At 37.1% G+C, this 16,360-nt stretch overlaps 1 protein-coding gene across 5 annotated transcripts in view; it reads left to right on the forward strand.

Moving 5' to 3' along the window:
* The window catches only part of Liprin-alpha (PTPRF interacting protein alpha), a 202,353-nt gene extending 188,074 nt beyond the window's left edge, over positions 1-14,279 (forward strand). For all 5 annotated transcript variants that reach the window (XM_071658081.1, XM_071658085.1, XM_071658084.1 and 2 more), the window contains one exon: positions 3,547-14,279. In XM_071658081.1, coding sequence (XP_071514182.1) covers positions 3,547-3,624 — 78 coding nt within the window. In that variant the 3' untranslated portion in view covers positions 3,625-14,279. The remainder of the gene's footprint in view (positions 1-3,546) is intronic.
* The last annotated feature ends 2,081 nt before the right edge of the window (positions 14,280-16,360 follow it).

Genomic DNA, 16,360 nt, shown 5'->3' on the forward strand with positions numbered 1-16,360 from the left:
CATTTTCATCTGCAAATTAGTTCTCCCACATGCTGCTGAATTGTCTCTTATCAAATGTAGTAGAGATATTACTATGAATCAGAGTGTTGGTTTATATAAATATATATGTAGGTATGTATATTTGCGTGTGTGGACGTGTATGTATATACATGTGTATGGGGGTGGGTTGGGCCATTTCTTTCGTCTGTTTCCTTGCGCTACCTCGCAAACGCGGGAGACAGCGACAAAGCAAAAAAAAAAAAAAAAAAAAAACTTTAAAAGTGAAAAAATTTACTGTTCATCTCTTCTCTTTTCCATATACCTTCAGCAATGCAGTTGTATATCTTCGTTACCATCCTAATCATATGTCATACATTCTACTTGACCATAAGAACCTTAAAGACTTTATACATACACTTTTTTAATGGTTGCTTCACACTTCGTATCATTCTTGTACCATCACTTGTTACTCTGTCTTAAGTTACTTTTAAAGTACATAAGTACTATATCTCCACTGTTCTTATTTTTGCATATCCTTATCTTTATTAGTTTGTGTACTCTTTCATGTAAGCTTTATACACTCATTTTTGTTGAAATTCCTTCCCTTCACCAGATCTTTCAGAATACCTCCAATTTTTCTTCCTTGCAGAACTCTGCTCTCCTCTTAAGTTTTCCATCTTCTTTCCAAACTGAACTTCATTCTCAGATATCTAACTACATCCACAATATACAGATTCAAATTCACTGTTTAAATGTATAGTACTCTGCAATATTATTTCTTTTAGAAAGTAAAATCTTACTTTTATATTTACTTTCACCACTCTTTTATATATATCATCAGGTGACCCAGTATGTCATCCAATTGTTTTTATGACTCAGTCACCTGAAGAGAATCATCTTCATGTAAGAACTATGGTAACTTTTGTTTCATGTGGTTCAGCAGTGCATTACTATCGCCCCACCTTCCTTGCAAAAAATCTTGTTTACACACCATTTTGTCTTCTGATACCCATGTTCTTCATCTAAAAGAGTTGCATTAATCCTTTTAACATTTTTTATTATTATATTTTTTTATTATACTTTGTCGCTGTCTCCCACGTTTGCGAGGTAGCGCAAGGAAACAGACGAAAGAAATGCCCCCCCCTCTATACACATGTATATACATACGTCCACACACGCAAATATACTCACTGTATTTTCATATACATTAACAAATGTAACAATTGAATTTACTTGAACAGATACCACTTCATGCTAAGTTTATGTCTCTCCTTTGCAGTCTGCTCCATGTATACTGAGATACATTTTTTAGAGATACATCTACTGAAGCTCTCTTCAGCCACATATTTAGTGAGCAGGCAGCTTATGCTAACCCTTACATATGTCTTCAGTTATTGTTCTTTTGAATGGGTATTGCTTTTAACCAATCAGCAACTGTCACTAGGTTATTCAAAGCTCACACTAATGTCTTCTGTACTCATTGTGATAGACTTCCCTCCAGGCTCTCTTGCAGTACAGCTGGTTTTCAAATCACCGTCTCTTTTTTGCATTTTGTATATTTTTTCTAGTTACACCCAGCCAACACTCTATGCGGAGATTATGTTCTGCAAAATTTTGCCCTCCCCCCAAAAAAAAAAGATTGCATTTAGCAAACCAATAAACACTCAGTGAAATTTAGGATGTGTGCAGCAGCATCATGGTCAGCACTGGTGGATTCTCCTGTTACCTTCACATTATATAGCTTATGATGTCAAATGAACTTATCTAGCCATCTTTTTACTTGCTTTTAATGGCTCTGGCACAGCTAGATTGTCTTTCTTACATAGATGTTCATAAGCATTGAGAGCTTTAGACCTAAGCAAAAGGCTACTGAGGCTGCTGTTTTTTCATCATCTCATGCTCATTGTATAACGAGAGCAGTTTCTCCATTTTCTCCAAAAGTGATTTCTAACCCTTGTGGATGCCTTGCCAGAGAGTGCAGTAGAGTGAACCAAGGCACAAATTATCTCTACATCCTTCTTAATTCTGCAGATTGTAGATTCACCCAGTTTGTAAGCTTGTTCAAGTGCTGATACTTTCTCACCAGCATCAGTGCACCCTAAGATTTCTATCTTCATATCTAAGGTCAGAGAGGTTCTTTTCTGTTTCACTACTGATTTTAGGATAGATGTAATAGGATGTTTGGATGCCATATAAACAAACATAGCAGGTTGCAGGGAAATCACATAAGCAGGTGTACCTGAATCACACAAGTAGCACAGGTCTGCACACAATGGTGGTAAATGTGACTGACCTGTAGGTGGAAACTTCGTACTGTCCACCCAGGACTAACACATACTCAATCAGACAACCCTCTCTAAAGTTTTGGCACACTTTCTACTGCACACACTTGCATGGTAGCAAATTTGATTGAATAAAAAGAGTGAGTGGTAGGAGTAGGTTCCTCACATAATAGTGAAATCGCTTAAAGTGGTCCCACATGAAGCAAGGACATGGATATACATAAACGCCCACACACACACTTATACATACCTTTACATTTCAACGTATACATACATATACATACACAGACATACATATATACATGTGTGTGTGTGTATGTATCTGTATGTATACGTTGAAATGTATAGGTATGCATATGTGCGTGTGTGGGCGTTTATGTATATACATGTGTATGTGGGTGGGTTGGGCCATTCTTTCGTCTGTTTATTTATTTATGTTTATTTTTTTATTAAAAGATAAAATCAACAAAGAAGCCACATAAGAATGACCACTGACTTCTTTCAGATTGTTAGTTGGCATTTCAAAGGGGGATATATAATGGGTATACCTATATAGAAGAGACAAGTAAAGTTGTTGTTTGAGAACTCTAAGGGTTCATTTAAGTGAAAGGGTCCAGAAATAAAAAGAAGCTAAGTGTGTTAGAAGAGTGATTGCGATAGTTGCCACCTACCACTGCTGTGGCTCCAAAATAGGTATAATTTACATAGCTGGTCCCTTATGCGTGTTAATCTGTAGAGTAATTTGATACTTTATCTAGGGATACACAGTATCATTTGGGAGTGACAGCATTATTTGAATAGTTTCAGTAAAATTAGGGGTACCATAACTGATGAGGTATCACAGGAGAATAAAGTGGAAATGAAGCAGAAGTAGATGGACAGAGAAAGGTTTGAATTATAATAACCGCAATTCTCAGTGTAGGTATTTCTTAGTCAACTGTGTAATGATCTGAAAGTGCATACGATTATGGAGAAAAATACTTTAATGATAAGTCGCATTCTGATCATCTGTTTCTTCTCCATGCTTTTGTTTCCCATGGAAGCAGGGCCTTGATCTCCTACTGAATAGATAAAAAACTAAATGTTTTACCTTTTCACCATTTAATTGCTTTCAGAACCCATGATTTGTAAATTTTGATGGGCCAAGTAAGGTTTGTTAGTTTCAGTGTAATCAGAGCTTTGCAGAAGGCTATCCTCTTTCTGTGTGGAAGGAATCACATAACAGAAATTGAAGATGAGTGATTTTTAAATAATGTTGATATTAATGATACTTTTTCCTTTCCAGGCAAGACAGTTATTAGAGCAAGAATTTCGTAGCCTCTTAACAACAGGAACAGATCGGTCAGATATCAGTAAATCTTGATATGAGGCCCCTACAGCTAAGGATGCTGAAGCTAGACTTGTTTAATGAATCCAAAGAAAAGCAGCAGGATCACCAGTGATGGCAGAACCAGTGGTTGTTAATTGTGCCCTCAAAGCCCAAGCCTAACAACACTCAACCCTACAGTAGAAGTAAACTCCCTTGGCTCTTGGCTCCATACAGTTAATATTGATTGGACCAGGGTATATGATAATGGCAAATTACATTGGTGATTTTTTGTCATACACAAAACTGCATGCTGTTGCTTGTCATGGGATTCAGGCACTCTGATAGACTGCCAGTGTCCCGAGCAGACTCTGGATCCTTCAAAGGATCACGTATCATCTGCCTTGTCATTTGTACTCACAAAGAGCTTTCGCAGTCTGTGTGTGTTTCACTTCATGGTGATGGAGAAGGTGATTTTTATCGTGACGAATGAAACTATTAGTGAACCAGCAAGCTGCAGAAATTGACACAGGCAGTATTGAAAGGATCACCTTCTCAGAACCTCTAGTCGATGGTGGCTATAAATCAGGGGGCAACTTGTGGTATGGCATGTTCTGTTAACATGATGCATGATGCAAGTTTTATATAAATTTTAAAAAACTTAGTCTGGTATTTTTGAAACAACCTGGTACTGTGCAGGGCTGTGAGTCAGAATGTGCTATACTAAGCAGAAGTATTGTTGGAAATATACCAAATGCTGAGTTAGTTAAGGCAGATTGGTATTGTATGATCATGTCAGTAACTTTTGACATACACAGAGGTATAAACTCCTTCAACTACACAGTATGAAGATAAGACTAACTGGTTTCTTAGCAGATCAGGTTTATACTATCTGGTGACGATCAGGAAATACACTACCAGATAATGTGCTTAAGTATGTACAGGTATAAATGTTGTTGTACAGAAGTGTGGATGAAGCAGTAAATGATATGTTTGAGTTGTTAAATGAATGCATGTCACTACAAATGAGGCATTAATGCTGCATATAGGTGTCAATGATATTTTTGGGTCCTCTACGGGGAAGTGAATATTACTGGCTAGTCATGTTGAGGCATGTGAATGAGATCATGCTGTCAGTGTGTGTTACTTTTACCTGGTCCTGTTTAGGGGTGTCTTGTATATCTGGTTCTAAATTCCTTAATTTTTATTTAGGCTTTCAAGTAATTTAAAAAGTATCAGTTAGATGTTCAACACTATGCAGAGTTAAATATTTTGTTGCTCAGTATTGTGAAATTATCAGTGAATTGCACAGGAAATAAACTTAGTTTTTGCTGTGCATCTGGTGTGACTGGAACTGCCAGATCAGGTACAAGACTGTGTTTGTGGCTATTTAGTAATGTGTAGCTCATTTGGAGTACCTCCAGTTCATCACAAGAATACAGTGTACATGTATCTGGTGCAGTGTCTGTACGCACATATAATTTATGATGTAACCGTCTGCGTATTGCCATCATTGTTGAATCACAATGTCTTGATTTTACCTGTATTGACCTCATTGTCAGATATGATGGACATGCAGAGCAGGGTTATGGTTAGTTATGAATGTGCATGATGAAGACAAAATCTATCTTCCATACTTTACATGCCAAACTTGTCTTTGTAATTAATACATGTAAAAAGTTTCTTCATTATCAATCAAGATCTTGGCAGACAGTGCCAGTTTGTTTTAATGTTATGACTGATAACTGGTCAGGTGTGTAGTGGAATTTATAAAGTGTACTTCCTGTTACTGAGAAGATAGAGTTGGCCAGTTAATTTGTGAATGAACTGTTGTCATAAGGAACAGATATGGTCTGTACAGTGCACTTTACATTGATGTTGAGTATGATTGATTGTTTCTGTGAAACTCGTGTAAGTAGTGTCCCATTCTCAACGTAATGTTCAGTGTAATGCCAGATATACTCACCTCATTGTTATATGTAAAGCTTCTTGTTTTACCTGATCATCTTGCCTATATTCAATCATGATGCAACTATAGTTTTAATTTCCATTTATGTTCTGGTGCTGTGTGGCTTTAGTCCCAAACCCTTAACCCTTCCTCCCAAACAAAAGAGAAACAGCTTTCCATAGACCTAAATTTGTGATGCTTTCATAGCACTTGTACAGTATTCCTTATTTAATGAACACCCAGTAAGAGGTGAGAGTTCACATTTTCGTGACAGACTGGCTAGTTTTACACTCATCATCTGTATCATAAAAGAAACCACAACTGCTCCACAATCATTACTGAAAATTATTGGTATTGAAGTTATTTCTTCATTTGAAATGGTAGAGCATTTAACTTTGCATGTTCATTTATGGTGTTGGATACATGTCTCTTCAGGTAGTCTTTACTTCAGGGCAGCTATAAGTTATTTGGGATTCATACAACATTAAAGAATTGAAAGATGTAATCAGAAAAATTCATGATCGAACAGAATCTTAAGAATTGTAATGTTTATTTTTTCTTCAAAACAGCTTAACGAAAGTGCTGAGTGTCTCACAGTGGAAGGTTTGTTCTCATATTCTTGTCCTTTTGAAGTAGTCCTGTAGCTTTCCAGTCAGGTTTCTGGATCTGGATGACCATTCCATTCATATTTTGTCCACATTTAGTCCCATGCTCTGGCCACTATTTAGTTTTTTTGTTTTCTCATACATGACTACTAACAGCATTTCCCAGTAGCAATGTATTTGTATTTCATGTGCTGTGTCTCACATCTAATGTAAGAATAGCGCATTCATTGTGTCTCCTTACACTTCAGTCACTGTGCATCTTTATACATTGGAGAATCAGAGACCGAGCCACAGTGCTTGAAGCATTTGCTGAAGAGGTCTGTATGTTGCTGTGGAAAAATCACATCTTCCCCCCAAAAAATTTACGTTAGTATATTGCAAACAATGAAGCAGTCAAAAATTGAGTTACCCTCCAGCATTTGAAATAACTGATTTATGAAGAGTATAGTGATCAGTTGGAATTACAGAGTGAAGATTAAAAGAGATATGGCAAATGACAGGATCGGTAAAATGAATTGTTTTGGAATATTTAAGAGATCATTAATTGATACTGATGAGAATTCATCCTTTTAATGTACTGAAACTCACTTGTAGCATTTTGTAGGTGTCTGCTATTGTTACTATTTACAGGTTACAGGAATGTTTTGTTACAGTTTACTTTACATACACACACACACCAGGGTTAGAGCAATTACATTGTAGAAATTAGAATACAGTTACAAATACTTTCCTTTTTTTTTTATATTCCACTTATAATTACAAATACGTTTGGGAATAGCAATTGCATTTACCACAAAACAGAATCAGTTATAATTATGATGACAATTTCCCAAATTAAAAAAGAAACCACATCACTATCGTTACCACCATCATTTTTTTTGGACCAGTACTGCTTCTTCTACTGTCGGTGCTTTAAAAGTACCGATTGTCCACCTTTGCATTTACAAGGTTACCAGTGCCACTTTCCTCCCCTTTCACAATTACAATTAAATTACCACTTAACCACAATTAATTACTTCAATTTTATTTTCAGTTACAATTACAATATTTATGTAATTAATTACATTTCATTTGAATTATAATTACTCCAACCTTCACACACACACACACACACACACACACACACACACACACACACAACACACACACACACACACACACACACACACACACACACACACACACACACACACACACACACACACAGTTCTTCAAAAGATGCAAAGAAGAACTGCTAGAGCTCATAACATGATACTAAGCTAGAAACATTAGAAAACATGTAAAGAAGTACTTTTATAGTATTTGAGCAGTGGACAAATGGAATAACTGATTTCATTGTGAATGCTGGTAGAATAGACATTATTTCAAAAGTTGTATGGTAATGGAGAGAGGTCAGATAAATGGAGCCCCATGAGTGTAAATCTCTCAACTTGCACAGTACAATTACGTAATTGTGCGCGCGTGGGCACACACACACACACACACTGGAGTGACTAGAGGATTCTGTTCTGGAACCTTTACTCTTGATGAATGTAAATGACTTGCCGTAAGGTATGGATTCATACATGAATATGTTTGCAGATAATGCAAAAAATCATAAGTGAAAAAAGAGGAGGATTGCATCAGCTTTCAAGGGGCCCTAAACAGACATAAAAGTTGGTCTGATATTTAGTTGATAAAATTCATCCCAAATGAATGTGAAGGAATGAGGATGGGACATAGTTTAAGAAAACTTTAGTATGATTATTATCTAGCGGGGATTAAGCTTCAGGGTTCTTGATGAGAGAGGGACTTGAGAGAGAGTTGGTATCACCTCTTAACCTGTTATGAGTCCCATAGTAGAGGAATAATCCAGGAGACAAATTGTCTTCTGGCAAATATCAGAGTAGGCTTCAAATATGAGGATAAGGAAATATTTAAAAGCTGTTCATAATGTACATAAGGTCAAAATTAGAATGTGCTCAAGTTTGTTCAATGCACCAAAAGAAGCTCGAAGAGCTAAAAGAGAATGTCCAGAGGAGAGCAGTAAAGATAGCACCAGAATTAAGAGAGCTAAGTTACAGGGAAAAGTTGGAAGCTTTCAATTTACTGTACCACCTTAAAAGAGAGAAGAGTGAGGGGTGTCCTGATCACAAACTTCAATTTTTTTAAAACGGATCAGTGACATTGATGGGGAACAGTCTTTGAGAAATGTAGGGATAGAGCAATCACGGGACATAGCATGAAATTGAGCAAGAACCTTGTTGAAAAGGAAGTAAAGAAATACTTTTACAGTATAAGAATGTGGACAAATCAGACAGAATGACTTGACACTGTTAATGCAAACAGCATACACAATAAACTTAAGAAATTGCATTGTAGAATATTCAAGAAATGGGGCTTTACAAGTTATACCCATATACAGTACAAATAGGTAATTACACACCCACACAGCTTACATAAATCTATCAGAGTATAATAGTAAAGGAGAATGGTCAAGAGATGGGGCTCCACGAGTGTAAAACTCCCTCCCTGTACAGTACAAATAAGTAATTACAAATAGGTAGTTAAACATACACACACAACAAGGTTAATGCGAACAGCATTTAAGAAGTTGTATGATAGTAGAGAATGTTGAAGAGATGGGGCACCACAAGTGTGAAACTCCCTTTCCATACAGTACAAATAGGTAATTGTATATAGGTTATTACCCACACACACACACACACACACAATATAGTGGGAAGAGCAACAGCAGGGAAGAAGTTCATAGTGGTGTTAATATATAATCCTCCAAAGAATTGCCAGGATTTGGAACAAACAGACAGTTATCACAGTGAAGGAACAACTAGGATGGTACATGATGCCATAAACCACTCATTCTTAGAGATGGTAAAGCACTGATAATAGGTGATTTCATGTATGAAGTGAAAGAATGGAGAAATGTGAATTCCCATGATGATAAGGAGTCTCACGTTAGGAGAATGGTAATAAACTTGAGATAGTAGAAGTAAACTGTCCGCTGGCAAATATCAGAATAGCTTTCAGGTATATAGATGAAGAAATATTCAGGTAGTTGTTCACATCCTTTTTAAGGACAAAACAAGAATGTTCATCCCAATTTTGGTCACCAAACCTAAGAAGATGAAAGGGTTAATAAAGAATGTTGAGTGGAGGGGGGAAAAAAAAAAAAAGAAATAGCACCAAAGTTAAGATAGCTGAGTTACAGGGAAAGGCTAGTAGAGGCCTTTACTTTGCCCACCATGAATGAGAGAAGAGTAAGCGATAACCTGGCAACAACCATTCACTTTTTTAGCTGAGTTGATGATATAAACAGTGAACAGGTCTTCGAAAGATGTAGGGATTCAATAATCATAACATGAAATTGAAGAATAAACTTGTTCAGATTGATGTAAAGAACTAATATAGTATAGGAGTTGTGGATGAATGAAATAAAATGGGGAAACCGTGAAAGTGGATGGCATACACAAGTTTAAAAAGTATTATGATAGTAGTGATGTTTCAAGAGATGGGGCCCCACCAGTGTAAAACTCCCTCCTCTAATTGTACAAACAGGCAATTGCACACACAACTGACTCAAAGAGGAGCTCCCCAGCCTGCTAGCGTATTTCACAAGATTTTCAGAGTATAAGGTTTCCCCATGCCTATTACTTCAAAGTGGGGGAAGTCTGAAGGGCCCTTGAATTCAATATCTTTGAAAATGAAGTTTTGATGTCAATTAATAGGAGTTGAACAGCAGTTAGGAATGCAAGATGGTACCAGAATTAAGAGAGCTGGTGTACAGGGAAAGGCTGGAACTCTTGAGTTTGCTCACCATGGAAGAAAGGAGAGGGAGTTGTGATGTGATCATAACCTTTAAGATTTTAAACCAGATTGATGATGTAGACAGTAAACAGTTCATTGAAAGTTGTAAGGGTAAAACAGAGACCATAACATGAAACTAAAGAATCTTTCTAGAAATTATGTAAAGAAGTACTTTTATAGTTAACGGTAGTAGATGAATGAGATAAACTGAATGAGAATGTCGTATCTTTGAGCAGCATACACAAGTTTAAAAAGCTGTATGATAGTAGAGATAGTTTAAGAGACAGGGCCGTATGAGTGTAAAACTCCTTCCTCGTACAGTACAAATAGGTAATTACACACAAACACATCCATAGTATGTTTTATGCATGGGCCCATGCAAGTTTGAATCCTTGATGCCACAGTTGGCTCACAATCAGTCTAGCTGTCCTCACCCTTTGTTTTTGGTTGATTAATGGATACATGGTATAGCTTGGGATCTGTATGTTTATGCACGTAAAATAAAGACATAGCACATATAAGGTTGAGAAATAGGGCAACATGTGTAAAAACTTTCTCCTTATAACATACAAGTAGTAATCACACACACAGATTTTGACATTGTACCCATTGGAAGTTGATTAAGAAGCTAGAGCTACATGTAGGAATAACAATTAAACAGAGACCTGTTCCTTGAGATATGCAAAAGTAGAACAAACAGAGGCCATAACATGAAATTAAGCAATAATCTTGTTTTAGAAAATTTAAAATACTTGTAAGAAGTGAGGATGAATAAAGAAGAGTGAATGATGAGATTGTAAATGTGAACTGCACACAACAGTTTAAAGAGCTGCATGATAGTAGAGAAAGTATTGGAGTTGGGGACTCTTACCTGAATATGTTGTGGATGTCTCCGAAGTCATGAGGGAAATAGAGAATGACGAGAATTGAATTATCTTGTAAAGGGATGTAGACAAACTTAAAAGTTGGTATAAAGGTTGATTGATGAAATTCAGATCAAGTAGTACAGTGTCATAAGGATGGGACACTGAAAGGCCTTACTACAAATATTATCTAGCAAGAAATAAACTTCAGAAATCTGTGTGTAAAGGGGATATTGGGAGTCAATATTTTACCTTGCCTGTCATCAGAGCTTCAGCTCAGAAAAATTGTGAAGATGAAAAGCTTTCTTCTGGCAAATAGAATCCCATTTAAGTACATAGACAAGGAAATATTCAGCAGATTATTCATGGTTTATATTTAGACCAAAACTAATTGATGCTTCCTTGGTTTGGTTACTCCCATCAGAAAAAGCTAGAAGAACTAGATACAGGAGGTAGGCAGCCAATGATCAGGAAAGTGTATTAACAGTTCTACTACTACCCACCTTGGTATCAGGAGGGTTAGTGACAGCTGCTTCAGTGGATGTCAAGTTGTGCTCCTCTGACCCAGGTGGCTGTCTTTTCTTTCTGCCTCACTAACACGTGGCCTACAAGCATTCTGTCTACAAATGTACAATCTCTCCTTCTCATATGTAACACTTAACTCATGCAGCTCATTCTTCATAACTCTAGTTTTTCCTGTGGTGAGCACTATGTGCTAGCCCTGCCTTTTGGCAAAATGGTAGGAGCAGTAGACAGAAGTAGTAGGTAGGAACATTTAGGCTAGAGCATTAGATAGAAGTAATCAGTAGGAACATTAGGTATAAGCCTCTGCAAACACTGCGTTAAAGTTGCCCTCTACCAGTGGCCTCTTAAGGGTGAGGCACTAAAGGCTAAGAAGCAGTACTGGAGTTCCTTGGATATGTTGAGTCTATTGCCATGGCCACTCCTATGTCAGAGATATAGAGATAGAACAAAAATGGTTCCAGAATTATGAAAGCCAGGTTGCAATGAGAAGGTAGAGATCATAGATTCGCTCATCATAGAAGGCACGAGTAAGAGATGACCATCGCAGCCTTAGAGTTTCTAAGCCAGTTTGATTATGTTGATAAATAACAGTCTTTGAAAGGTGCAGAAATAGAATCAGAGGCCATAAAAAAGTAAACAAAAAACTTGTTAGAAAAGATATAAAAAAGCACTTCTATAATATCAGAGCTGTATATCATTGTAATAAGCTAAATGGTGAGATTGTTGATATTGACAATACAAAAATTTAAATCTTATGAGATTAGGTAGAGTTCCAGAAAAGGGCCCTTATGAGTACAAAAACGTAATTGCGTTTGTATCTACAAGTCTTTACATTGCTGTAGTTGGTGTTACAGTCCATGAAGACATATTTGTTCGAGGTCAAGGGACAGCAAAAGAAGTAGAACTTCCCATAACATGTAAATAGTAACTGCACATGCCCTTTTTTTCCCCTCTGGGGGAAAGAATGATATAGACAAATAGATGAAAAGTATGGACTTCGAAAGACTACTTTTTTACCACAGAAGTTGCCAAGTATTCAAACAGCATTTGTCTTATTGTTTTAAAATATCTATAAAATGTTTAAAAAGGTGGATGCAGCCAATGTAAAACTAATTGGTTATGAAATGCTAGTGTGATTCCCAGCAGCTGCAGACCGTTTATCAAAATATTTTTTTAATTTTTGTTTATATACACATACACATATATGTTCATTTGTATCTTCATATGCTTTTTTCTGTTCATAATGGTGGTAGTGCATGCAGAATAATTTTTAGACAATTGACACTACCTATGCCTAATCCCATACACTCTTTGGTTGGAAATGCTATGGCAATGCATCAAGCAGTTGCTGATGTACCAATCCATGTTGGAATGGCTTTCTCATATATTGAGCATTTGCCTTCAGCAAGCATCATAAACTTGAAATTTTTAACCTATGAAAGGAATGAGGATAGTGTGAGCAGGATTACGGGTGATAAGGAGGAATGATAAATAGCAGCTGTAGTAAGATTGTGCTGAGTTTGAGAAATGTGGACACACTTCATTTTTTTTGCAGCTTGCCAGATATGAAATGTATTTTAATTTCGAAATTGCCAGATATGAAATGTATTTTAATTTCGAAATTGCCAGATATTAAATGCATTTTAATCAAAATTTATCACTCGTGTAAGAAAATTTTACTAACAAATTTCTTTTCAGGTACTGTTTTCTCAAGATTTTGCAAAATTTAAGTTATTAATTGCTTTGCATACTTTTGTGTTTCAAAGATCATGTCACTATGAAAAGACTGGTGTGAAATATAAAACAAAAACAAAAGGACTTTACCCTTTGAGTGATTCATTCCAGAAAATAAAAATTTACACCTGAGAGTTATGATATTATTGTATTTTGATTATCAGGATTATCCATTTGCTAGCTGCCTTTTGAGACTACCAGTACCAAATTATAACAGTACTATGTGTAGCTCCCCAACCCCTCTACCTCTCCTTTGTATAAGGCCTGGGTTTGTCTTGCAGTATTGCAAAATTTTCTGCAAGAACTTCACCCCCTTTAACATGTATCATATTTAGTAATTCACCCAGTTTTAACTGGAACTTTATTTTTTCATATCCTATCATATACTTCTTTTGCAGAATATTGTATAGGACTGATTTTTCAGAAAGGAATCGTATAAAAGCACTTTTGTCAGCAAACAGCACCAGTTTATGATCTTGTCAGTGTTTTGTGCCATTTATGATTATATCTAGGACAGATGGGCAATAAATTAGTTTAATATCATGATAATGATATTTACTTCAAACTAATGTTTATTCTATTTTTTAATCTCAGACTTTTGTATATGGTTATTTTTGTGAAAGCTTGCTCACTCAGTACAAGTTGAAAGTATCTTTGATCATCTTAATTACTGTTGTTATGTAATGTAGGTGGTCTCACAGAGTCATGTGGAATCCAAAAGATCAAATATGGACTGGCCAGGTATATTTTATGTATCAAATCATCTCCAAGTGTAGCTATGTAAGTAGATTGTTCAGATGTAGAATAATGAGCCCAACCAAAGTCTCCTTGGTGGAGCCTCAAACCTGGTGTGTGATCACCAGGCTCAGGAGGAGGCCCACCATTCCTACCTACTCTTACTGTTTACCTCATCAGTATATCTACTGCAGAGGTTTTATTGTGTTGATTTCTGTCACCTGTGTTCAACACTGATGCCATGATCCTTGTGCGAGTCATTTCAGAGATCATTTATTAATCTATGAGCTGTAGTGACCCGCTCCCAGTTGTTGCTGCTAATGGAGGACAATACAACCAGGTTAATAGCCAACACTAACATTAAAGCTGAACAAGATTGGTTAGGATCATGGCAACTCTTTACATATCTTGTGTCATCATCTTCTCTTACGTTACACCAGATTATTTCAAAACTCATGTAATATATCATTAATAAAAGATGATTTCTAAAGTAGATAAGACTTTCTAAAGATAGAATCCTCGGTTTTTTTTTTAATTTTCCAAAAGAAGGAACAGAAAATTGGGCCAGGTGAGGGTATTCCCTCAAAGGCCCAGTCCTCTGTTCTTAACGATACCTCGCTAATGCGGGAAATGGCGAATAGTTTGAAAGAAAGAAAGAAATATATATATATATATATATATATATCTTTCTTTTCTTTCTTTCAAACTATTCGCCATATCCCGCGTTAGCGAGGTAGCGTTATATATTTTTTTTTTTTTTTTTTTTTTTTTTTTTTTCCAAAAGAAGGAACAGAGGAGAGGTCCAGGTGAGGATATTCCCTCAAAGGCCCAGTCCTCTGTCCTTAACGCTACCTCGCTATTGCGGGAAATAGCGAATAGTATGAAAAAAAAAAAAGAAATATATATATATATATATATATACTTCATATATTAGGTACAGTAGGGTTGAGGGTCAAGTCAATTGGGAGGTAAATTTGAATGGAGAAAAACTGGAGGAGGTAAAGTGTTTTAGATATCTGGGAGTGGATCTGGCAGCGGATGGAACCATGGAAGCGGAAGTGAATCATAGGGTGGGGGAGGGGACGAAAATCCTGGGAGCCTTGAAGAATGTGTGGAAGTCGAGAAAATTATCTCAGAAAGCAAAAATGGGTATGTTTGAAGGAATAGTAGTTCCAACAATGTTGTATGGTTGTGAGGCGTGGGGTATGGATAGAGATGTGGGCAATAGGGTGGATGTGTTGGAAATGAGATGTTTGAGGACAATACGTGGTGTGAGGTGGTTTGATCGAGTAAGTAATAATAGGGTAAGAGAGATGTGTGGAAATAAAAAGAGCGTGGTTGAGAGAGCAGAAGAGGGTGTTTTAAAATGGTTTGGGCACATGGAGAGATTGAGTGAGGAAAGATTGACCAAGAGGATATATGTGTCGGAGGTGGAGGGAACGAGGAGAAGTGAGAGACCAAATTGGAGGTGGAAAGATGGAGTGAAAAAGATTTTGAGTGATCGGGGCCTGAACATGCAGGAGGGTGAAAGGCGGGCAAGGAATAGAGTGAATTGGATCGATGTGGTATACTGGGGTCGACGTGCTGTCAATGGATTGAATCAGGGCATGTGAAGCGTCTGGGGTAAACCATGGAAAGTTCTATGGGGCCTGGATGTGGAAAGGGAGCTGCGGTTTTGGGCATTATTACAAGACAGCTAGAGACTGAGTGTGAACAAATGGGGCCTTTGTTCTCTTTTCCTAGCGCTACCTGGCACACATGAGGGGAGGGGGATGTTATTCCATGTGTTGCGAGATGGCGATGGGAATAAATAAAGGCAGACAGTATGAATTATGTACATGTGTACATATGTATATGTCTGTGTGTGTATATATATGTGTACATTGAGATGTATAGGTATGTATATTTGCGTGTGTGGATGTGTATGTATATACTATTCGCCATCTCCCGCATTAGCGAGGTAGTGTTAAGAACAGAGGACTGGGCCTTTGAGGGAATATCCTCACATGGCCCCCTTCTCTGTTCCTTCTTTTGGAAAAAAAAAAAAATGAGAGGGGAGGATTTCCAGCCCCCCGCTCCCTTCCCTTTTAGTTGCCTTCTACGACACGCAGGGAATACGTGGGAAGTATTCTTTCTCCTCTATCCCCAGGGATAATATATATATATATATATTTTTTTTTTTTTTTTTTTTTTTTTTTTTTTTTTATACTTTGTCGCTGTCTCCCGCGTTTGCGAGGTAGCGCAAGGAAACAGACGAAAGAAATGGCCCAACCCCCCCCCCATACACATGTACATACACACGTCCACACACGCAAATATACATACCTACACAGCTTTCCATGGTTTACCCCAGACGCTTCACATGCCTTGATTCAATCCACTGACAGCACGTCAAACCCTGTATACCACATCGCTCCAATTCACTCTATTCCTTGCCCTCCTTTCACCCTCCTGCATGTTCAGGCCCCGATCACACAAAATCTTTTTCACTCCATCTTTCCACCTCCAATTTGGTCTCCCACTTCTCGTTCCCTCCACCTCCGACACATATATCCTCTTGGTCAATCTTTCCTCACTCA

Source organism: Panulirus ornatus, chromosome 65, assembly GCF_036320965.1.
Source record: "Panulirus ornatus isolate Po-2019 chromosome 65, ASM3632096v1, whole genome shotgun sequence".
NCBI classification, from domain to species: Eukaryota; Metazoa; Arthropoda; class Malacostraca; order Decapoda; family Palinuridae; genus Panulirus; species Panulirus ornatus.